At 36.7% G+C, this 26,520-nt stretch overlaps 1 protein-coding gene across 1 annotated transcript in view; it reads right to left on the bottom strand.

Annotated features, from left to right (window-relative positions):
* Window positions 1-26,520, bottom strand: part of ZYG11B (zyg-11 family member B, cell cycle regulator) — a 77,446-nt gene that overhangs the window by 18,731 nt on the left and 32,195 nt on the right. The window contains exons 4-10 of the mRNA XM_037158328.2: window positions 20,394-20,534; window positions 17,473-17,649; window positions 16,297-16,361; window positions 6,426-6,525; window positions 6,149-6,199; window positions 2,085-2,246; window positions 1,924-1,971 (exon numbers count right to left, since the gene is read on the bottom strand). Coding sequence (XP_037014223.1) covers window positions 1,924-1,971; window positions 2,085-2,246; window positions 6,149-6,199; window positions 6,426-6,525; window positions 16,297-16,361; window positions 17,473-17,649; window positions 20,394-20,534 — 744 coding nt within the window. The remainder of the gene's footprint in view (window positions 1-1,923; window positions 1,972-2,084; window positions 2,247-6,148; window positions 6,200-6,425; window positions 6,526-16,296; window positions 16,362-17,472; window positions 17,650-20,393; window positions 20,535-26,520) is intronic.

The following is a 26,520-nucleotide window of genomic DNA, read 5'->3' as shown; positions in this document are numbered from 1 at the left end:
GGTAAGGGCTAAAAATTAGAACTAAGACTTCACATACAAAGGAAGAACTTTCTAGGTGTTACACCTCAATAAAAGATTAGAATGACATAGATACATGAGAAAAAAACCCTAAAAAAGACACATATAGGTTAAAAGTAAATGAATGGAAAAAATAAACAATGTTAAGTCAAAAGAAAGCTGGAATGGCTATATTAATATGAGACAAAGGACATTTCAAAGGAAAGAACATAAGCATCCCTATGTTCACTACAGTGTTATTTACAGTCACCCAGGATATGGAAGTAGCCCAAGTGTCCATCAGTAGATGAGTGGATAAAACGACTATGGGACATTTATACAACGGAATACTACCTGGCAGTGAAAAAGAATTTTTACCCTTGGCAACAGAATGGATGGACCTGGAGAACATTATGTTAAGTGAAATAAGCCAGTCAGAGAAAGACAAGTACCGTATGATCTCACTTATATGTGGAATCTAATGAGTAAACTGAACTAACAAGAAAAATGGGGATAGACTCATAGATGGAGAACAGGATTATAGCTAGTTGTGGGGGGCAGGGGTAGAGGGATTGAACAAAAAGGAAAAAGGAATCATGGACATGGACAACAGTGTGGTGATTGCTGGGGGGGAGCGGTACATAAAGGGACTAAATGGTGATGAAAAAAGTACAATAAAGAAAAATATATATTACCAGAGTTAAAGGAGGTTATTTTATATGACAAAGGGACCAATGTAATCAAACGAGGGTAACAGTTTATGAGCGTAACAATGGAGTTTCAAAATGCATGATGCAAAAATTGATACAACTATAAGAAAAAAATAGACAAATCCACGATCAGTTGAAGCTTCTGACACTCCTGTCAATAATTGCTAAAACAGGTGGAAATGTGGTAGGCTTGAGTAATATCAGCTAACAAGACCTGACTGACATTTATAGAATGTTCTATCCAGCAACAGCAGCAGCACACACATTATTCTCAAGCACCCACGGGACATTTACCAAGATAGAGCATGTTCTAGGCCATACACAAGTCTCAATAAATTTAAAAGAACTCAAATCAAACAAAGTAGGTCAAATTAAAAAATAATAGAAGGTTGGGACAGAGTCTTAAACTTCTACGTACATTTTTTCACTGGTTCACCAGTTATAATAAGCATGTATTCTTCACAAATTTTTTTAGAAAGCATTTTTAAGCCCTCTGAGATCCGCTTTTCCTCTCATAATGACTTAAGTCAATTTCTGTACCTAACAATCCTATGAACCTCGAATAAAACAATCAAACCTACATTTTTTTTTAACTCACTAATCTATGCCTCTTACAACCTAATTCCTCAAGAACAGAAATTGGCTCCAAAATGGCTTTTACCACATGCACTTTGCCTGTTTCAATGATTAAAACATTTGATCCTTCATCCTTGCCTCAAAATGCTAGAGGGTTCAGTTTTACCTACATCCAATATATTTAAAGAATATGTGATTTGTTAAGCAGTCTTTTTTTAAGTAGCAATTATTAATTACCAAACATAGCATCTAAGAATACTTTTAGGTTAATGACATTTTTTGTTTTTTTTTAATTTTATTTAGTTATTTTTCAAGTACAGTTTTCTGGTTAATGACATTTTTTAATGAGATTGTTCTGATTATAAAAGTAAAACATGCTCATGGGGATGCTTTATATTACACCAAAAATTATAAAGTATGTAACTCATATTTTCCTTTTAATGTGGTAAAAATCTTGGTATGTACATATAGTTTGTACAAAAGTATACATATGTACAAAAAGTATATTGCTTTTTTCACTCAATTATAATGTATGTATTTTCTAATGTCATTGTATATAAATAGAGTAGCAACTTCACTGCATTACTCAGACTGAGAACAATTACAGCTTTAAATGTAGCCAGAAATGCTTATATCTTACCAAAAGTCCTAGGACTTTCTGTTGAATGGATGACTCAGTTGGAAAAGACTGTAAAAAGAAAGAGAAAACTGTAAGCAAAGAACCAAATAAAATAAATAAGTTCTTAAATCAATCAATCAATCAATCAATGTCAAAACTGTAGGTTAAATTCCCATTCTAACCTCTAGAACCCTCATGAAGAGTTCTAACCCTTGGTTTTCAATAAAGTGTCTGCAAGTGGTTGGAGATTCATCTGTGAGGTTCCAAAGTGCACTCAAGGTAAATTTCAAAGTAGTGTCCACCGAATTTTGATTGGTTTTCTGCTTCACTATTTGAAGAAGTTGCTGAAAGAAGAAAAAGTGAATTAATTTCTCATGAGTGAATTGTTATTGCTATTGCAATTATTAGCGGTAATAACCACAAGTCTATGAGGTGTCGTCTCATGGCTTAAAACATTTCCTATTAAGTTTTTGTAAGTACAACAAACAACCTCCTGGATCAGACTTTTCCTTCAAGAAGAAAAAAGCACAGGGACTTCATAAATACTTCTATATTATTTTGATGGTACCTATGGTCTAATCACCTGTAAATAAAATGAAAAGCAAAATGATTAAAGCTTAGAATCAACTACCTTACCAATTGATCCAACATATACTCATTTCAAATTCTGGAATAAAAAGGTGAAGGGGGAGAAAGGGAAAACAAAGCAAACAGTTACTTAGCAGCAGCAAATTATATCCTAAATTGCAGTGGTGCTACCCTCATTTTTTAGAAGAGTTGACTTGAAAAGTATTAAGTAATTTTTTAAAAAGATTTTATTTATTTATTTTTAGAGAGAGGGGAAGGGAGGGAGAAAAAGAGAGAAATATCAGTGTGTGGTTGCCTCTCATGTGGCCCCCACTGGGGACCGGGCCTGCAACCCAGGCATGTGCCCCAATTGGGAATCGAACTGGTACCCCTTTGGTTTGCAGCTCGAGCTCAATCACCGGAGCTACACCAGCCAGGGCATATTAAGTAATTTGATCATAGTCACCTTACTGAGAGAATTTAAGAATTAGAAAATCTAATTCTAACTTCAAGTTTTCCTTAAGAAAAAAAGAATGAACAAAATATAACAGTAAGAGAATTAAAATTTATATTGGATTCAAATAAGATATCTTTGAAATTCCATTTGTAAATGATCTCCATTAGAGCTTTAACCTAAGAAATTTAAAGTCTGAAAAATAAATGTTTTAAAACCTACATAATGCATCCACAATTCCATTTTTAGGTTATAGTTTGGGGGGTAAGAGGGAGTTCTGCTAAAATAGATATGAGAAAACATTAATGAACATTTAAAGTTACATACAATTCAAAAAAACTTTTTTAAGAAATACAAACACTGCCCTGGCTGGTGTGGCTCAGTGGACTGAATACCAGTCTGCCAATCAAAAGATCACTAGTTTGATTCCCAGTCAGGGCACATGCCTGGGTTGCAGGCCAGGTCCTTGGGGGTGAGGGGGCTGGGGAGAAATGTAAGAGGTAACAGGTCGATATATCTTTCTCTTGCTCACTGATGCTTCTCTCCCTCTCTTTCTGTCTCCCTTCCCCCTCTCTAAAAATAAATAAACAAAATATTTTTAAAAATAAGATAAAATAAATAAATATGAAAGTAATAGGTGATTTAAAAAAAGAAACACAAACACTGAGGCACAATTATTTAACTTAATAGCAAAATGGCTAAGAGTGTGGCATTAAAATCAGGTTACCTGAACTTAAATATAATCTCTGCATCGGATTTATTGTGTAAACTTGTTCACTAGTTTGTTTCCTCAACTGTAAATTACAGGTGATAATTAAAAGCTAAAAAAAAAACTATCTACCATCATGATTACTACTAGCTACTACTACTACTATTTCTGTTAATTCCAGCTTAAACTAAGCCTAATTTTCTCCAAAGCATATGAGAGGACTATTTCCTCAAAATCTTTGAATATATCTCTGGCCAAAATTACTGAAACACACATATAGCAATAAAAAAAAATACAACTCAATGTCATCCATGAGAATAGTGAAAATAAATAAAATCACTATTCTATTCTATTCATCTAATATATACTGCATTTTATGCTAGACACTTAGCATATATATTCCTTCAATTACTTTTTTCCTTTTCATTTAATTTTCTTTTTCTTAAATACTGTTATTGATTATGCTATTACAGTTTTCCCAACTTTTCCCCCTCTATTTCCCTCCACCCTGGCCCCACAACCCTCCTGCATTCCCCCACTTAGTTCATGTCCATGGGTTGTACATTTAAGTTCTTAGAGTCCTCTGTTTCCCATACCATTTTTATCTTTCCCTGTCTACCGTATGCCTACCAACCATGCTTCTTCTTCCCTGTAACTTTTCCCCCCTATTCCCTCCTCCCCTCTCCCCACCGAAACCCCTCCATGTGATATCCATTTCTCTGATTCTGTTCTGTTCATGTTCTGGTTGTTTACTTAGTTTTTATTTTCATTATTTTTCTTTTCTTTTACGTTCATTTGCTGATAGTTATGAGTTTGTTGTATTTTTACTGTTCATATTTTTTATCTTTTTCTTAGGTAAGTCCCTTTAACATTTCATATAATAGTTTATGGCCATACCACCCTGAATGTACCCGATCTCATATAACATTTCATATAATAATGGCTTGGTGATGATGAACTCCTTTAACTTGACCTTATCTGAGAAGCACTTTATCTGCCCTTCCATTCTAAATGAAAGCTTTGCTGGATAGAATAATCTTGGATGTAGGTTCTTGCCTTCCATGACTTTAAATACTTCTTTCCAGCCCCTTCTCATTTAATTTTCATAGTAACTACATAAAGTATTTCTTATCACTCTTAAGAAAATTTATGTGACTTGTCCTAAATCTCACCACTAGTAACATAATTAATTAGGAATAAACCTAAATATGTCAACTTACAAATTCCAACCCTAGCCCTGGCTGGATAGCTCAGTTGGCATCTTGAGATGCCAGGGTTGCAGGTTTGATTCCTGGTCAGGATATAAGAATCAACTAATGAATATATAAATAAGTGGAACAACAAATTTATGTTTCTCTCTCTCTCTCTCTCTTGAAAATCAACAAATTGAAACAGAAATTCAGCTCTTTCCACTTACAGCCTTCTCTTTATATTATTTTTTGCATTCATATCTTTATTATCATACTTATTATATTATATTACAACTATGTCTACATAGCTGTTTACTGTACTATGTGTTTCTTATGGGAGGTTATTAAAGACATAATTCAGTGTGAATCCCTAACATTTTAAGGTGGTAAGTGGTGAGTATTATATAATTATCAAATAATGACTTACTTTGTCATTACATACATAATTTGTAAGTCAGAGAAAAAGGGAGCCTCTTACTTGACTTTTTTTTAACATCTATTTTTCTAAAGACTTCAGAATAGTTTTGATCATTTTAAAGAATGTTATTTATTTCTAGAGAGGGGAACAGAGAGAGAGAGAAAGGGAGAGAAACATCGATTGAGAGAGAAACACTGATCAACTGCTTCTTGCAGGGAGCCTGGCCAGGGACCCGGGCATGTGGCCTGACCAGGAATCAAACTGGTGACCTTTTGCTTTGCGGGACAATGCCCAGCCATCTGAGCCACACATTCAAGGCATCTCACTTGACTTTTCTATCTATTATGGTTGTTCAAACACTTCATGCCAGGATTATAACAGGAAGTCCCTATGTGGACTTTTTGCCTCCAATCCTCCCTAAGACACTGTTCATGTTTATTCTCTTTAAAACTTTCTGACTTTTCATTGTTTACTATGTTATTTCCTCAACTGTGTAGGCAAGCAAAATAATATATCAAACTATTTAAATTATCTTCTTTCCCAAAGCATCTAGCACAATCTTATACCTAATAATAGTCTTTCCATTTTTTCCATAAATTTAACAAAAATCACAAAATTTTAGAATTAAACAGAATCTTAAGGCTTATGTTCACCCCAAAAGTTCAGGTAATTTGTCTAAATTTACAAAATGATATACAAATTAAATCCTAGGTCATCCGTCTCCTAGTTTAGGGCTTTTTTGCATCTCTGTTTAGGAGTATATCTGCCTCTATGAAAAGAAATGAATACACTCACTCAGAAGTAACAAAACATTTTTTAAATATAAAACATCAGAAGATACACAACACTGCCTGAAAACAATGAAAATGAAAACTGTTAGTGGTCTTCATAGAGGAGATAACACTTACCCTGACAATGAAGAGCTCAGCACCAAGTTGTGCGGTTTGTTCTGTAGAAAGCTGCAAACAAGCAGAGACGGTAAATGTCTAAGAACCTACAAGTGTGATTTTACTGTCATTCACTGTAACAGACTCCAAAGGTAGTACTAAAATCTCTGATCAACCTGGAATTCTGCAATACTGAATGCAGCTTAAATAAGCAGGATGACAGAGAGACTTACTAATCTTTGTGGCTCACAGATTTTGGGAAAATAGTAACTATAAGGGGACACATGAATTCAGGTACCTTGGCAGCCAGGATGGAAATGATAGCAACTGCCATCCTTTGCATGTTTTGATCCTCATGGTTGCAGAGCCACTGCATGACAAGCTTGGCTGCTTCAAACCTGAAAATACACAGAGGGGTTCATGAATTAATCCTAGAGGCCCAAGCACAGTTTCAGAGCCCAGACTGGAAACTGACACTACAATTTAAGTGGGTGAGAGGGAAAAAAAAATTACTGTTAAATAATAGAGAATAATAATTATAATTAGAGTTCTGGAGATGGTACATCATTATTAACTGACAACACTTGGTAAAGAAACAAGTGTCAAAACTATTTGGCATTCATCTTCTAAAATTATAACATATTTCTATTATATAGTGATTTCCATACGATAGTGTTGGGGACCACTTTGTGTGGCATCCGGAATTGTAGCCCCGAGCAAGCCAGGCCTGGAATAAGGAAGGGCCTGTAAGTCTCGACTAGAACACTAGGAATGCTGGGAGGCAGGAATGACTACAGTTCCCTCTGGAAATCAGGCCTAAAGAATGCATTACACTCCTTGAGGCTCGCTTTGCTTTGAATAGTCCAGTTGCTGAGAATCTATTATCTAAATCCGAAACAGAAGGATGAACTCCTAATCTCACGATCCATGCTGGAAGGACCCTCTACTGTCAGCATATCTAACAGAACTTGGACTAGAGGCAGATCTCTGTGTTTCCTCAACTGTTATCTATAGATAATATCTGTTTTCTGTAACTATGGCCTTTAGACATTGATTGATGCGCTTTGCATGCATGCTGTATACCCCTGCATATATCATTCTCAATAAAAGCCCCAGGAGAAAGGACTTTGGGGCTCTTCTCCTCTGAGAGACTAGCCAGCCTTTTCTCCCCAAGCAATTCTTGTGTTGGTAGTCTCATTTCATCCATGACTTTGAGGAACACTGCGGGACTGGGTCCCCCACACTATAGTAGTAAGTTAAGTATTTTCTGGGTTCCCCACAGTACTTAGCACAGTGGGAATTCATTCATTCATAAACATTTACTGAGCTCCTGCTTTATGCCAGACGTTGTTCTTGGTGTTAGAGATAGTGAATAAAATAAAAATATCTCTACTCTCAGGGCTTAAACTCTAGATGTGAAAATAGATAATAAATCAGATAATAAGTAAAGTATGTGGTATGATTAAGTTCCGACATGCTGCAGAGGGAAAAAAGCAGGGAAAGAGAAGACATGAAATGTTGGAATTTTAAATAGGGTGGCTAGGGAAGGTCTCACTGAAACTTTCAACAAAGAGCTAGACATGTAGAAATCTAAGGGAAAAGTATTCCAGGCAGAGAAACCAAGAAACTCAATAAACCCGCAGTGAGAGTATGCCTGGAGGTTTTGAGAAATAGTATGGAGGCCAGTGAGGCCAGGACAAATAGAACAAAGGACAGAGCAGTACTAAGAGATTAAGTCAGAAACTTCTGGTCAAGATGGCAACATAGGTAACATGGCTCACCTCCTCACACAACCACATCAAAATTACATAAAAAATATAGCAGAACCATCATTCAGAGCTGACAGAAATAGAGTTGAGTGGAAGTCTGACAACCATAGAATTAAAGAAACCACTGTCTAAGGGAGTGGAGGGTGCTGGGTAGAGGGTGGCAAAGGGGGAAAAATTGGGACAATAGAATAGAATAATTGATAAAATGTACCGTATTTTGCCATGTATAACGCACCCCTGTCAATAGTGTGTACCCGTGTTTCTGGCCCAAACTTTCAGAAAAAAAGTCTTTCGTTTCAATTTTTTAATTGAATTATTTATTTATCTTGAGATACTTGTTTTTTGTATTATAAAGAAATTTAGCATTTATTTTTTAACATATTATAGTACAAAGAATTTTATTTAACAATTACAAAACAGAAGAACAAACACAATGTATTTGTATAAAGTGCATTGTTATTTTTCCCTCAAAAATCTGGGCAAAAAGCGCACATTACACTTTTAAATATGGTAATTTAAAAAAGAAGAAAAAAGAAATGAAGTCAGAGATAATGGACCATATCATACAGTATTTTTTTTCAAATCCTCACCTGAGGATATGTTTATTGATTTGAGAGAGAGAGATAAAAACATCCATGTGAGAGAGAAACACTGATCCACTGTCTCCTATATGCGTCCCAACCAGGGATTGAACCCACAAGTTTTTTGGTGCATAGAATGACGCTCCAAGCAACTGAATCCCCCAGCCAGGCCAGATCATATAGACCAAATTAACTTTTACTTTGAATGAGATGAAAAGCCATGGCAGAATTCTGAGGAGAGATATGATAGGAACTCACTTATGTTTTTAATGAGATTATTCTATTGGTAATATTTAGAACACTTCACAAGGGCAAGGACAGAAACATGGATATCAGTTTGGAGGTGACTACAGTAATTCAGGAGAAAAGTCACTTTCAATTTAATTCAAGTGATAGAAATGGAAGTGAAGACAAATGGCCAGATTTTGAATATATTTTGAAGATAGAGCTGGTTTTGTCAAAGGACTGGATGTAGGGTGTCAAATAAGAAGAGAAATCAAGGATGACGACAAGTAATATATCTGATTATCATACCCATAATTTTATCTTTCAAGACTCAGGTCAAATAGTGTCACATCCTTTGAGAAACCTTCTTTGAGAAGGTTTATCATTGTCTTCTCACTACTCCTTAGCACTTATTCATAACTCTGTCAGGTAGTTGTGATTATCTGTAGATTCACGTGAATCCCCCATTAGCATGTGAATTCTTTAAAAACAATTTTTTTAATCCCCTACCCGAGGACTTTTAGAGAGAGAAGAAAGGAGAGAGGAAAGGAGAGAAACACTGATGCAAGAGAAAGGCATCAATTGGTTGCCTCCTATACATGCTGGCACCAGGGATTGAACTGGCAACCTAGGTATATGACCTGACCGGGAATCAAACCCACAATCTTTTGGGTGCACTCCAACCCATATCCCATGGGCTGACACTCTAACCAACTGAGCCAAATCGGCCAGGACTGCTGCATGAGACTGAAAGGACCATATCCTATTTATCCCTTTATACCAAGAATCCAATACAGAGCTTTACACATAAACATTAATACATTTTGGCTGAATGGTTAGAGTGAGTAAATAACTCCTCTGTAACTTCTTCCAATTTCCTGTTACCTGTTTCTACTTTCAAGGCCGTCTCTGATCAAGCCCATTACTGGCATTCTTTCCCTACCCTGCCCTGGCCAACATCACAGTACATTGACATGTCTTACAAGTGCCTTTTAATCAACAGGTTTCTTTTACAACTCCCTCCTCCCCTCCATCTCTTTGCCAATTATTTGATAAAGAAATTGGGTTCTTTGCCTTATAGAAATTCCTAGTCTGGATTTTACAGCTTGTAGCCCTGTGGAACTATTTTTTGCTTTGTTATTTTTTAAAAATATTTTATTTATTTATCTTTAGAGGGGAAGGGAAGGAGAGAGGGAGAGAAATATCAATGTATGGTTACCTCTCATGCATCCCCTGCTGGGAACTGGCCTGCAACCCAGGCATGTGCCCTGACCAGGAATAGAACTGCAGTTGTTTGGTTCACAGGTCCACGCTCAATCCACTGAGCTACACCAGCCAGTGCTGTTTGTTATTTTTTAATGCCATTTAAAAAAATTATTGTCCAAGTAATTTCTATGGAGTTACTTAATGTGTTCTTCTACCATCAGTATTTCCTATAAATTGGTAGTTGAATTTAGACATTTAATCAGATTTATGCTTGATTTTGGGAGGCAAAACTACTTCATAGATTGTGTTGTGCTCTCTTGTCAGAAGGCACATAATGTCTAAATTATCTCTCTTTTTGTGGTTTTAGCAGTCATTGGTATTTATTACTTATATCCACTAGTTGATTAGGAATTATAAAATAGTGATGTTCTTATCCTACCATTCTTTCTTCATCTATTAGTTAAAATATAAATAATTGAATACATCTACTATTTGATTATCTAATAACAGAGTTCATATAGGAAAGAGGATAAATGTTTGATTCTTTCCCTTTATTTGCCAGTTTTCAAAATAATGAGTGGTTTACTATAATCCTTTAATGATGACCAATTGTTGTGGGTGTTTTGGGGTTTTGTATAGCTTATGCCAGGGAATTTCAAACTGAGGCATCCCAGAAAGCTGCTTAAATACCTAGGACTCCTTAAATACCTGTACTTTACTATGATTAGGGTTGGTGCTGCGGAACACCATAGGGCTAAGCTTTCAGAACCCCAGCTATGGGGAAAGGCAGCTGCAGAGGCAGAAAATGAGGTAGACCTTGATAGAATCAGTCCACCAACATTTCAAAAACAATTATTTTAATTCCCACTCCTTGCTCCCTCTCCTTTGGCAACCATCAGCTTATTCTATGGGTCTGTTTCTCTATTTTTTTGTTTATTAATTTATATTGTGTTTTTTAGATTTCACACATAAGTGAGATTACATGACATTGTCTTTCAATGGCTGACTTATAAGCATAATATCCTCTAGGTCCATCCATGTTGTCACAATGGCAAGATTTCATTCTTTTTTTATTTTTTATTTTTAAAGATTTTATTTATTTATTTTTAGAGAGAGGGGAAGGGAGGAAGAGAGAGAGAGAGAAACATCAGTGTGTTGTTGCCTCTCACGCATCCCCCATAGGCATGTGCCCTGCCTGGGAATCAAAACAACCCTTTGGTTCACAGGCCAGCACTCACTCCACAGAGCCACACCAGCCAGGGTTCATTCTTTTTTAAAAATAAAATTATTTTCTTTTAGGACTTCCGCCAAGATGGAGGCATAGGTGGACTTTACCTTCTTGCACAACGAAATCTAAAAACAACAAAGTTTTAGCAACAATAAACGCAGCCAAATCACAGAAAATTGAACAATATGGAGTCCGACAACAACAAACCACTCAGCTAGCCCGATAAGAGGGGCGGAGCCAGCAGCGGAGTGGGTGGGGCAAGAAAGATCCCCTGACCCAGGTGCGCAGGCAGCCAAGGGCGAATCCCAGGTGTGGGGTACCGACGGGCGAACCCAGTGAAGGCACAAGGTGGCTGGCTGACCAAGGTCATACATTTGTGTGCAGATAAACCAGCGAAGGAGCGAGCAGTGAGACAGACCAAGCAGGCCCCAGCGACTGGAAGGAGCAGAGGGGACCACTATTGCTCCCTCTCTGACCCTGCCCCCACATACAGCGCCACAAACCAGCGACTTGGGTGGCCCCGCCCTGGTGAACACCTAAGGCGCCTCTCCTCATACATAATAGGCACGAACAGATCAAAATATGGCTCAAGAAGAACTCAAAGCCCCAGAGCCCATAACTCTAAGCGACCAAGAAATTGCCAACCTATCAGAGGAACAGTTCAAAACACTGATGATCAGGATGCTCACAGAACTGGTTGATTTTAGTCACAAGTTAGAGGAACATATGAAGGCTAAACTAACTGAAATGAGGGGAAATGCACAGGAAACCAATAGTGATGGAAAGGAAACTGGGACTCAAATCAAGGGAGCAGACCAGAAGGAAGGAAAAAATGACCAAACAGAAAAATATGAAGAAACAAGAATTCAAAAAAAATGAGGAGAGGCTAAGGAACCTCCGGGACATCTTTAAACGCTCCAACATCTGAATTATAGGGGTACCGGAAGGGGAAGAGGAACAGCCACCAGTGGAAACCTTATTTGAACAAATAATAAAGGAGGACTTCCCCAAGCTGGCAAAGGAAATAGACTTCCAGGAAATCCAGGAAGCTCAGAGAGTCCCAAAGAAGTTGAACCCAAGAAGGAACACACCAAGGCACATCATCATTACATTAGCCAAGATTAAAATGAAGGAGAAGCAACAAGAGATAAGAAGACAGTCACCTACAAAGGAGTGCCCATCAGACTGTCAGTGGATTTCTCAAAAGAGACCTTACAGGCAAGAAGGGGCTGGAAAGAAGTATTCCAAGTCATGAAAACCAAAGACCTACAACCAAGATTGCTCTATCCAGCAAAGCTTTCATTTAGAATGGAAGGACAGATAAAGTGCTTCTCAGATAAGATCAAATTCAAGGAGTTCATCATCACCAAGCCCTTATTTTATGAAATGTTAAAGGGACTTATCTAAGAAAAACAAGATAAAAAAGATGAATAGTGAAAGGACAGCAAACTCACAGTTATTAAGAACCACACCTTAAAAGCAAACTAAGAGGACAGCTAGATCAGGAGCAGAACCATAGAAATGAAGATCACATGAAGCGTTAGCAACAGGGGAGTGGGAGAAGGAGAAGGGGGGAGAAGGTACAGAAAATAAGTAGCATAGACTGTAGATAGAAAATAGATGGGGGGAGGGTAAGAATAGTAGGGGAAATATAGAATCTAAAGAACTTGAGACACGTGGTCATAAACTAAAGGGGGGGAATGGTGGGGGAGGGGTGTGCAGGGTGGAGGGGAATGAAGGGGGGAAATAGAACTGTAATGGCATAGTCAATAAAATATATTAAAAATAAAAAATAGAAAAATAAAAATAAAAAATTCTATAAAATTAAAAAATAAAATTACTTCCTTTTAAAAAAATTATTTTAGTTTTCAATGACAGTTGATTCAATATTATTTTATATTAGTTTCAGGTGTACAGCATAGTGATTAAACATTTATATAATTTACAAAGTGATCCCTCGGATAATTCTAGTACCCACCTGGTATCATACATAGTTATTTACAATATTATTGACTGTATTCATTATGCTGCACTTTACATCCCAGTGTTTATTCTGTAACTACCAATTTGTATTTCTTTTTTTTTTTTAAGATTTTTATTATTTATTTATCTTTTAGAGGGGAAAGGAAGGAGAGAAGGAGAGAAACATCAATGTGTGGCTGCCTCTCATGAGTCCCCTGCCAGGAACTGGCCTGCAACCCAGGCATGTGCCCCGACTGGGAATTGAACTGTGATCGTGGGATTCGCAGGCCCACGCTCAATCCACTGAGCTATGCCAGCCAGGGCCCAATTTGTATTTCTTAATCCCTTCACCTTTTTCACCTAGCCCCCCAACCACCCTCCCACCTGACAACCCTCAGTTTGTTTTCTGTATCTAGAGTAAATTTCTGTTGTGTTTGTTCATTTATTTTGTTCTTTGATTCCACATATAAGTGAAATCATATGGTATTTGCCTTTCTCTGTCTCACTTAGTATAATATCCCCTAGGTCCATCCATGTCGTCACAAATTGCAAGGCTTCATCCCTTTTATTTCTGAATACTATTTCATGATATAGATACATAGATGGACCACATCTTCTTTGTCTATTCATCTATTCACAGACATGTGGTTGCTTCCACATCTTGGCTTTACTAGTAATGTTGCAATAAACACAGAGGTGTGTATATCTTTTTGAATTAGTGTTTTTGTTTTCTTCATATAAACTGGCATTCTCCTATAGTAGATTCCTAATGGGTCTCTGCATCCATTGCTTTCCCTTCAATTTGTGCCTACACATTGGCAAGAAATCTGTCAGTGGATTTAGGAATGATGTCACTCCATATACTAACATTATTTTAGGACTCTAGCAATGGGCCCATACACTCAAATCTTTTTTCCTGCGTATCCTATGCTTACTGCAAAGTGGAGTGCTCATTAGTCCCCAGATATACCCACAACTATGAGGTAATATGGCTGGTATTTAAGAACACAGATTCTGAAGTTATTTGGATTTTGGGGTTTAAATTCTAGTTATACCCAGCATCAATGATAATAATAAAATAAATTATTTTATCATGTGAGGCAATGTAGTCAAGTCATTAAAAACATAAACTTGCTCTGACTGGTGTGGCTCAGTGGACTGAGTGTGGACCAAGGGGTCACCGGTTCAATTCCTAGTCAGGTCACATGCCTGGGTTGTGGGCCAGGTCCCCAGCAGGGGGTGTGTAAAAGGCAACCACACACTGATGTTTCTCAACCTCTCTTTCTCCTTCCCTTCCCCTCTCTCTAAAAATAAATAAATAAAATCTTTAAAAAAAATCAAAACATCATAAACTTTGGAGTCAGACTGAATTCAAATATCACCTTCTACTACTTACTAACTTTGAGACCCTAGGCAAATTCCTTAATCTCTCTGAATTTCAATATTCTCATCTGTAAAATACTAAGATCTCCATAGGATTGTTGTGAGGATTAAATAATACCACATATCATGATTAAGACTTAAGAAGTTGGTACACCCAAAGCTTTTGATAAAGGCTATTTTTTACTAACATTACTATTAACTTCCTCTGTGCCTTTATTTGTGCAGTTTTCAAAACATAAAACAGTCAACTCAACCAGCTTCACTTTTAAAGCAGTACAGCATGGTATAAAAGGTAGAGGCTCTGAGTCACTCTGGATTTAAATCTAAATTCTGCTACTTACTACCTTATCATCTTGAGCAAGTTACTAAACCTCTTTGTGCTTCTGTTTGCTCATCTATAAAATGAAAATTATGGCACCTGGCTGGTGTAGCTCAGTGGATTGAGCACAGGCCTTCGAACCAGAGGATCACAATTCAATTCCCAGCCAGGGCACATGCCTGGGTTGCAGGCTGCTTCCCTGCAGGCCAGTTCCTAGCAGGGGACGCACAAAAGGTAACCGTACACTGATGTTTCTCTCCCTTTCTCCTTCCCCTCTAAAGATAAATAAATAAATAAATAAATAAATAAATAAATAAATAAATAAATAAATAAATAAATAAAATCTTGGAAAAAAAAGAGAAAATTATGAGAGAAACAATTTCACAAGACTGTTGGAAGGAATGAATAAGCATATGTAAAACACAGCACAATGCCTTGGAGATATTAGTGTTTCAGTTTCATACATGTTAGTTCTCTTTATTATCTGAAATGCCATCACCAATATGAAATCTTTAGTGATCACCACTAAAGATTTCTTTCTCTCCTTATTTGGGGGGCCCAGTGTGTTCCGTCATTCTCTTCTAGGAAAAATTCTGTCTTCTATTATAGTCATTCACTCAATCATCCTTCCATCCTTTAAACACTCACTTAATCACTAGAAACAAAGAGATTAAGCAATCACAATCTCTGACCACGAAGAGACTCACTTCTAGTAGAGTGCATTGGCTATAAAATAAAATTAGTAATCTACATGAGATATATACAGTTATAGTTTATCCAAACTATTTATTTAAAATGGTAAATGGGACACCTCATTTCTCAGCCAGGCCAGACAACAGTCTACTGTTAACAAAATAAAAATAAATCACAGTAAAATTTCTGCTGAGAAATATACTTTTCATTAAATAATAGAGTATAAATTTCTGTTTTAAAATAGCATCATAAAAAAATTATATTTTAAAACAGTAAAATTAAAAAATCACCTTTTTAGCTCCCAAATTATAACATCATAGAAAGCAAAAGAACCCTTTATACTTACTGAAATCCAGTCTTCCTTTAACCTCTGCTTAAAAGTTTCTCCTTAAAAATTTCTTCTATAATTCAGTATCAAAAAGAGGTACAATACAAAGAAAAGAACACTGGACCTAGAACTAGGAGACTTCTAGCCTGGCAGTCACTAGTCACAAGACCATGGGCAAGACACTGACTCTCTGTATGCTTCAGGCTTTTAGCCCACATTATTGTGTGGATATTTTAAAAACTATAATCAATAAAATTCTTAAGCAAAAAGCTATGAAAACAGGAGCCATTCTGCTATCATGAATGTCAAGGTGCTAACACAGAGAAAGTAGATTTGGCATTCTATACGGCAACACATAATACCATCCACTGTATTAATCATACACCAGGGATATCCTAACTGGTAAGAAATGACCCAAGACAAATTTCTATAAATTCTTTTTAGTCTCACTTTAAGTTATAGGACTATTACTTGCCTGTTAAATGGGACATCTTGAAGGATCCGGTCACTGCAAAGTGAAAGGAGGCAATTCTTCTGTAACTAAAGAATGAAAGGGAGAAAAAAATACTGAATAAAATATTACTTTGTTATTTTTTTAAACAGGGGTAGTCTCTATTAAAAAAAAAAAGGAGAAAGACTGAGGAAATGCCACTTATTTCTTACAACCTTTATTCTGGTTGTAAGAATACACCTACTTCCACCAAACCCATTTAAGTTTACTGGCACCTATTTTTAATATTTTTATTTCTATTAGGTGAGAAATAGGGTAATAGAATAATTCCAGGTAATTTCCTCTGTTCTGGTAGACTTTGGGCAGGTCCTGCTTTGTCTTCTGTCCATCCACCTTGCTTCCAGAGGCCATAAAAAAGAAAGTTGGAGGTTCATCTAGTTTGAGAGAAGCTGGCTTTAATAATCTATTCACAAATCCAAGTTGGACATTTTTACTTGGTTTTGGACCTTGCAAGTATTTCTTATAAACTTGTCAACTCACTGCTAAATTTTAAAAGTTAAAAACATCATTTAAGCAGTATTTTGAGTTTTTATCCAGAGGATAGGCTAGGACCTAAGGGTGTCAAACTCATTTTCACCAGGGGCCACACTGGCCTCGCGGTTGCCTTCTAAGAGCCAAATGTAATTTTAGAGCTGTATAAATGTAACTACTCCTTAACAGTTAAGCGAGAACTCAGCGCTGTTGCTAGGTGGAAACAAGGTGCCAACCGGATAAAACAAGGTGGAGGGTCAGAGTTGGCCCATGGGCCTTCTGTTTGCCACCTGTGGGCTAGGTTATATAGCCTATCATATGCTAGAAAGACAAAACCCATGTCTTCTTCATTTCTGTATCCTGGTACTTGATAGTGTCTGGTCCAGAACAGATTCTCAATGCCTGTTTATTGAAATTATCACAAACTCAAGATCTAGACTGAAGATGAGTTTTATATGGCTTGCACTATTTCCCTCAATGTTTGGATTTAAATCCTGTTTCCTACTTCTCTATTGCCCTATACTCAGTCATGCCACAAACTTATTACTTTACAGCTTCCAAAGTCATTTGAATTTCCAGCCTTGGTCTACTAAATTAAATTATGTGGAGGAAGGAGATGGATAGCAGACAGTAAAAGGACAATTTGAATGGAGATTTCCATATGCTTACCTGCTGATGATTAGGAAAATGTTCCATGGCTTTGAGCAGTAAATGAGTCACATCAGCCAGGAGTCGGACAGGCATTCCTGCAGCAAGATCCTGCTTAGTTAAGTTAAATACACAGGCGCTTGCAGCAAGTTGCACTGGCAAATTCATGGGGTGGTTTCTCATCCCAGTGACCACAAGCTGGAAAAAAAATTAGTTCTCTTAATCCACCTTATAAAGCCAGGCCCTCTTCATGCAATGGCATTATTTTGTTGATGTATAATAATTTCTAATATATCTTAAGTATCTTTTTTAACTACATGTGCAAAGAGCCTAGGACATAGCAGTTACTGGCTAATGCTTAGTTCCTGCTGGAGGTAGGCATCAAGCTGTTCATATCCAGAGATTTTTCTGTAAGGCTAATGAATCTTTTCCAGTCAGGTCATTTCCAAGACCTAATACAGTGCCTGTCATATGCTTAACACTAGATAAATTCTTACTGACTTGAATAGAGTAAAACAGATGCAAACTTCACTTTCAGACAAGATTGGGCACATTCATCTGATATGGCAGTAGACTAAACTACACTTTTTTTTTCTACTTTTACATTTATTAGCATTTATTTTATGCCAAACTTACTCCTGAGCCATAGCTTGTTTTTTTCTTCACTTTCTCCTGGGATGTATTTTTCTTCTGTGCAACTTCCTTTTCTGGCTTAGGAAAAATCTGCTCTTTTTCAATAGGATCATCTCAATGTGGCAGGGTGAGCTTTTGCATAGGTTAATCCACCCATGAGCTCCATAAATTCTGCACCACATCTTCAGAGCTCTGTTTACCTGGATGTGCTCAATGACCAGAGAATCTACATCTAAACCCTTAAGTTCAATGCTATTCTGCAGTTTTAAGCATGTGCAGCAAACATTCAGCACTCTTTTTGGGTGACTGACCCAGTGTCCTGTTTTCTCCCACTGTCTGGCATGAGCAAACTTGCCAACTCCACCACTCTAATGACAGAATGGCACACATTGCTTCTGTAAAGTGACATCCTTCAGATACTTGGTGGCTTTTCAGATACGCATACCCTTGATAGCCTGGGCAATTTCACCAGTGTCCTTAAAGTGAACTCAAGGATTTGAATTTCTTGATTTGCATCATTTTGTGGGGCTCTCTGGGTCAAGTGATAGCAAACATTTTCAGAAGTCACTTCAAACCACTCAGGGGAAGAGTTAAACTTTACTTTCAAATCCCAATATTCAGTTCCTTGAGAACACTGCTACAGGTAGAGTACGATAAAATCCATTCACTTCACTCTAGCCTAGATAATTATTTTTCACCTTTTGCACTCTAATCTAACCCCCAACAAATCTTCCCCATTCCTCACTATCAGCTGAAAACCTTGCTTGCAACTAAAACTGAAGCAATCAGAAAAGAACCAGATTCTCACTGCCACATGCACCCTCTTACCAGCACATACACATGCTACCTTCCTGCCTGTTAACATAAATGATTTTTGTGGGTTCCTGCTAAAAGTAATCCCTCTAGTATGTGATAGATCCTACCTTTCCTGTCAATTTAATGTTGTTTCAGCTATTCCCCTCTCTCACTTTTACATCACTTCAAAATTCTGTACTAGGTTGCTCATATCACCATATAAACAAACTACTTTTTAAATTTATCTTTCATGTGTATGTATGAGAATTTTGTTATTTTTATTGTTGACACTATTGCAGATGGCCCTATCTTTTCCCAAAACAAGCTATTTTGTCTCCCATCTTAAAAACAAACAAACAAACCCACTTCCTCAGCCAAATATTACCTTTTTCCTTCCCTTTGCAACAAATTTCTCCTTAAAATAATTACTTATATTATTACATTTATCTGTGTATCATTCTCTGAATGAATGAGTGACTAAATATTTCAGATCAGGACTAAAGATCTAGTCCTTTGTTGCTCCAGAAAACAAACAAAAAAAAAGAAAAAAGAAAAGATAATGCATATACTTGCTAAGTGCCAACATCCTCTGGTGTATATGGAGGGGTGACAGGTGTTGGGGTTAACATCCTAGGGACTGAAGTGTACTTATTCCTATCCAAGCACTCCATTCTCAAAATTTAAGATACCTAAAAGTTAAGTCATTTCTGGTTGTGCCACTAATTTATCATTACTTAATCTCATAGACTCTCAGTTACAAAATTTATAAAATAGAAGATACAGCAGTTGGGATTGTTGTGCCCACTAAATGAGGTACCAAATATGATATAGTCCTATGCTCACTGGCTTCAAATATAAATGTACATAAAGATTATCTTGGGGGGTTATTAATGCAGATTCCTATATCTAATCTAGTCTTATTGAATCTACATTTCTTGGGGTGGGGTTCACAAATATGCTTATTAAAATAAGCAATATTCCAGACTTCTGGTGGACAAAGACCACATTCTGACACACTACCCTAAGCAATCAACAAAATTAAGAATCTTCCTTTCTTGCCCTTTAAAAGCTATCTTGGTTAAAATAATATGGATTAGTTATGAAAGCACAGGTAAATGGCATGGTAAAGTGCCTTACAGAATTCAATACCGTACTTCTTAAAAGAGCCTTTATGGAAGCAATGCAGGACTGATACAAATTGCAGAGTCCTGATTCCAGTCACATACTTCCATTTTTTACTACAACTGATAAAAAAAATATTACACTGGCCACTGGTTTTAGGTAGTTCAATATAATCTGGAAGGCATTTATATTGTTTAATGAGACCACTATAAAACTTCAGTAACATTACACAAGTATCTTCTTTGTCATTTACTGCTAATAACTGAAATTACACATCATCAATCCTATTACCAAAAAAAGTCAAAGACTAAAGGCAAACTTTCACCAGTTTTCTTTACAAAACCATCAGGCAGATAATTTCAAAATTTTCATATCCAGTTTCTTATTCTTACCTTTAAAATTTCTGGCTTTGTTTTTTCCATCACATGTGTCAAGCTAAAAAGGTGAAACAGAGCTTCTCGGACAAAGAATGCCCGTTCACTGTACCGCTTCAATGCTTCTGCAATCTGAGTTTCATTGGCTTCTCCAGACACCTTTGAACATACCCAGAAAATTAGCTTTCAGGATTCCTTGCAACCCTCTAACTTTCTCTATCCAAACATCATTTGTATAAATGGCATCCAGAACAGCTAGGTAAGGCTTAAACCAAGAAGGATAACTTTCCAACCTACCCAGAATAGTCATCCTACAGATGTGTACATATGTTAAAAAGATATATTTCAGATAGGCTCAGAACCCACTCTAAGCCTATGGGTAAAATTTTCTACACTCCACCTAGAATAAACCTCAAGTTACCTAACACTATCTATAAGGTCTTGCCTTAAGATCAGGCTTTTACCTGCTTCTTAAGGTAACCCACCCCCACAAGATACAATGTAATAGCCACATTGGTTTTTTTCCCTGATTTTTCAATAAGCCAAGCTCTTTCCCAGCAAAAGGCCATTTTATATATAATATCTTCTGACTAAACTCTTACTCTCTTTCTTTGACTAATTTCCACGGACCTTTCCCAATTCAAGTAAAAATAATACCTCTTTAGAGAGGTTTTCTCTGAACCACCAATCTAAATCAGGACCCTCTGAAACATCTCCTTCAAAGCCATTATCCCAACAACTAGCACTATGTGTGCCCCACAATAAGCATTCAGTAAATACTCATCACATAAATGTATTAATTAATTTCCCCAGACCTATCAAGCTCCCATTCAGCATCAAAATTAAGTCCATCTAGGAATTTCCCACTTTTACAAGGCAATACACTTAAACTACAGTGCATGTACCACTGGGTACTCAAATGCATATAACAAGAACTAGCTCTTTATAAAAGTAATCCAGTAAATGAAAAGAAATTATTAGAATAGCACCATGATCTCCAACTAATTAATGGAACTAGCTATTAAGTATCAACAACTGTACCATTACAGAAAGAAAACAACCAGACATTATGTATTTCCCTAATGAAGAGTCCTGCCAAAGATATCAAACATGAGTGTGATTAAGCCTTCAAATCCAGCTACCAATTTGCGGAAAATTCAACGACTGAAAAATATGCACCAAGAGAAAACAATCCAGAAAATCCAGATTGAGGGAAACTCTACAAGTCAAAACGGCTAGATTCTTTAATAGATAAAACATAAGGAAAAGGAAGAAATAGAGAGGGAACCTACAAATAAAGATACTCAAAAGATAATAGTTTTGTAAAATGGGTAAGATAATTGCCTAGAGATAAATAGGTGGGTCATAAAACTATACAGAAAAGCAAGGACGTGATTATTATCAGAGCCAGGATCAAGGTTACTTTTGTGGGGAAGAAGAGAGCTGTAATCAGGATGGGACATGTGGTAGTCGTGTCCGATCCTGTTCGGGGTAGCTGACAAAGTTCTACTAATCTGAGTGATGGTCTCAAATGTGTTCACCTTATTTTCACTCACTAAGCTATATATTTGTTATTTATTATCTTTAAAAAAAAATTTTTAAAGATATATTTATTTATTTTTAGAAAAAGTGGGAGGGAGAAAGAGAGATAGAGAAACATTGATATATGAGAGAAACATCAATGCGTTGCCTCTTGTCCTGCAACCCAGGAATGTGCCCTAATTGGAAATCAAACCAGTGGTTCAATTTTGGTTCGTAGGCCAGTGCTCAACCCCACTGAGCTACACCAGCCAGGGCCATGTGTTATTTTATTATAAGGTTTAAAAACATGTAAAAAACTGTCATTTGGAGAGATATAATCTCATTAAGTTGGAAGACTGAGTCTTTTTTGGCAGAACCATTGTACTGAGTGACACAAAAACAAATATTTAAAAAATAACACTCAGCAACTAGGTTTTATATGAACATACATTATTCAGGTGGGAATACGCAGCTTTCAGGAAATGAAGGGCTGCACCATGACTGACATTTCAACCACTGATATAAGCTACAAGGTCTCATATGAACTGGAGTACAAATGTGTGCCAAGTGACACATGGGCACATATTGAGCATTTGTAAGACTGTACAAATAACAATGTTATTTGTTGGGGTTTTTAAATTTTAATTTATTTATTTTTAGAGAGGGGGAAGGGAAGGAGAAAGAGAGGGAGAGAAACATGGATATGTGAAAGATACATCAAATGATTGCCTCTCACACTCCCCTAAGTGGGGACCTGGTCTACAACCCAGGCATGTGACCTGACTGGGAATCGAACTGGAGGCCTTTCAATTTGCAGGCCAGTGCTCAATCCACTGAGCCACACCAGCCAGGGCTAATTCAGACATCATTAAAAAGTACTTGGCAGGTGTTGTCTTAGAATGGCTCAACTTCACTTGATGTTAATTACTCCAACTTGATATAGGAGTATTAGTTCAAGAGAGAAGTCTAGGCTAGAGATTACATTTGGGAGTCATTAGCAGACAGGTTAAGGACAAGGCCTCCAATATTTAGAGGCCTGACACATGAGGAGGAACCAGCAGAGAAAATTGAGACTGAGTAGTCAGAAAGGTAGGGAAAAAAAATAAGACGAGTATGATATCCTGGAAGCTCAGTCAAAAAAGGATTTTAAGGAGGGAAGACAAGATCAACTGTGTCAAACACCATTTTAGGTAAAATAAGATGAAGACTGAGAATTGATACTGGGTTTAACACACTTCCAGTGATTCTCACGGGAACCACGGCTTGGTAGACAACCCCAGAGTCTGGGAATGAGGTGGCCCACAAACCTAGGAGTCCTAGTTGTAGACAAGTAGAAGGTTCAGGAACCAGATGGTGACAAAAGAGCAAACTTGGTGGGGAAACAGTGATGACAGAGTTGAAAATTCTATGGTAAGAAAGCCCTCGGTGCTGGAACTAGAAACTGAGAAAAAAGGAAAAAACAAAAATACTCAATTAGAAGCAATGAGATGTAGCAGAAAGGACACACACTCTGGAATCAAATAGTCCCAGGGTACAGAGCAGGCTCTACTGTTACCTGGTAGTGACCCTTAACAAAACCATTCCTTCTCATTGAGCCAAGAGATAAAAATACATAATATATATATATATATATATGTAAGTAAATAAGTAATATATAATATATATTATATATACATTTATGTGTGTATATATGTTTATATATATATATATATGTACACATATATACACACATAAATGTATATATAATATATATATATTATATATATATAATACATATATATATATATAATACACACACACATAAATGCAGAAAATTCTTATAACTACTCCACTCAGAGTATCATATATGTACATTAGGGAGTCACACTGTCTATTTCTTGCATCTTTTAGTGTGGCCTACAAAACTCAGGAATGTAAAGACAAAAAAGCCAATATGAACTAATTTAAAGCATCACAATACTATGATAATCACTTCAGACAAGTTTTTCAACTTTGCTCAGTTGGACAATTCTAAAAAAGGTAACATGGCAATCTCAGCTCTCCTCTCTTGACATGACCTTTCATTTTTCAGTAGTCAAATAATTTAAAAGGAACATCAATTTTTGTACATGGTTGAATAAAGGGCAAAGATCCAATGATCTTTATTTTTTTTAATATTTTAAAACAATGATTCTCACTTCCAGCTGCATATTACAACACCTACGCAGCTTTAAAAAATACTGAAGCCTAAGTTCTTGCTCTCTGTGATTCTGGTTTAATTTTTTCAAGCTTCCCAGGTTATTTCTTTTTAATTAAAAACTTTTTTCCAGCTTTAGTAAGGATGACTGAAATACAACACTGTGTAAGTTTAAGCTGTACCACATGGTTTGATGCACGTATATACTATGAAATGATTACAATTGTAAGGTTAGTTAACACAGCCATCATCTCACATAATTACACTCCAGCTAATTTTAATTGTAGTCAAGGTTGAGGATCACTGCTTCAAAATGTACAGAGGAGGAAATTAGATAATGATAACAAAGTTTGCTAGGTTCAAGATTTCAAAGTAATTTCAGTTGTACTTGTGAAATCAAACTTATTTCACATCGGCATCATGGAATATAGATGTCCTAATAGCCTCAATTTTAAAATTTAGGCTAATTCACTGCTCTTGGATAACATCTTTTTAGGATCTTTATCTTGAGATTATTTAGCTTAATGTACCAGGGACACATTCCTTTCATCCTTCAGGATGCAGGTCTGGCTTATCTCTTAGGTGAAATCCTTCCTCAATTCCCAGCAGCCAGGGCTTTCTTCCCCTTTAATGTTTTACAGTTCTTTATTATTTGATCCAGGGACTTCATCCCTTTAATTTGTACAATTCTTAACTATCTGACCTACTGTTAGGCAGTTAAGTACAATATTAAAGTAGTAATTTACATTTTTGTGATTCTTTCATCAACAAGCCATACACTAGAAATTCAGCTTGTTCCGTAACAAGTTTTCAAGTTCCTCCTACTTCTTATTGCCCTGCACCTTGCTGATGTGCTGCTTCCAAGCCTGGCCCTGGCACCTACTTCACTCTCTGACTTTTTACCGTTGAGCTCTAGCCAGTCGCCTTCCTTCAGTCCCTTGGATGTACTATGTTCCTTCCTACCACACATCTATTGCATATATTATTCTCTCTGTGAAAAGAGAATAAGTTTCCTACCAAGCTTCTCACCCTTAAGGTCTTCACTCATTTATTAGTTACTCAGAGAAGGCTTAAATTAAGTAGTCTCTCTCTTAAACATTCTCATATACAGTATTGTGTATCTTCCAGATTCTTAGCACCCCCAAACAGTTTAAGGTATATATGTGTGTGTATATATAACATATAAATATATTTGCATATAATGTACACGTTTCAAGTGCACACACACATATGATATTTGATTGACTCCCTTGCTAAATTACAAGCTCCACGAGAGCAAGATCTTGTCTCTCTGGCCTCACTATCAAATCCTCATGTCTAGCACAGTAATAAGTGTACAGAGGCATCTGACAAAACTTTATTGAGTGAATAAAAAAGAGTAACTCAAAACCATTTTCTACATTCTGTTTTTTAAAATCTAAATTTACAAATAACCTAGGAGTTGAATGTTTATAAGACATTTATAATTAACCTTCCTTCTCCTTTATTGAGGTCAATGATAGTTGCTCAAAAAAGGTGTCTTGCCACCTTGCCATTTAGCCACAACATTCACTTCTAGGCCATCCCTGACTCTGCTCCGGGTAAAATCAAAGAACACTTCTGTTTAAGTTGTGTAGGTAACAAGGGGGGGAAATGGGGCTCTGGAACTAGAGATGTAGATCCAAATGTTAGTTCTAACTAACAGTGAATCATATAATTTCTGAGCCTATGTTCAGCATCTATAATATGGGGTTAATACCTATGAATATAAAGCATCTAGGGGATATAATATATGTTAGAAAATATTTGTATTCCTTAAATTCGCCACATTCTACCCTTCAGGTCTGACTCAGATACCATCTTCTCCATGAAACTCCAAATTCTCCAGCTGGAAGAAATTTCTCCTGCTCTACTACAGCAATTGTACCTATTCTTAGCTTTACAGTTTTTTTACTGTTTCTATTCTTTGTTTTGGTGATCATATCATTACCACTCCTATTAGACCAAGCTCCTAGGAGGCAGATCCTGCATCTCTTACATCTTTGAATGCCCAATGGTATCACAGCTCAACAGATGTTTGCTAAACTGAATTAAAACAGTAGGCATAGGAAACCTAACAAAGCAAAAACTGACCATTTCTGCAATAGAGATCTCCTTGGAGAACTTGGTCTCCCACCAGATGTTCAAATCAACAAGGAGTATCCCTAGTTTTTTTTTAAGTGATTCATTAGGAATGGTAGGTTTAAGTGGTTCAAAATATCTAAACATCATCATGAAAACCATCATTTATCCAGGGCTTACTATGTGACTTGCACTTTACATGTATAACTATTAATCTTCAGAAGAATTCTGCAAATAAGAACGATACCTACTTATGCCCTGGCTGGTGTGGCTCAGTGGATTGAGTGCGGGCCTGCGAATCAGACAATCGAGGTTCGATTCCCAGTCAGGGCACATGCCTGGGTTGCA

Source organism: Artibeus jamaicensis, unplaced genomic scaffold (genome assembly GCF_021234435.1).
Source record: "Artibeus jamaicensis isolate MK-2021 breed Jamaican fruit bat unplaced genomic scaffold, CSHL_Jam_final scaffold_1019, whole genome shotgun sequence".
Classification (NCBI taxonomy): Eukaryota; Metazoa; Chordata; class Mammalia; order Chiroptera; family Phyllostomidae; genus Artibeus; species Artibeus jamaicensis.
This window is presented reverse-complemented; position numbering and strand designations above follow the sequence as displayed.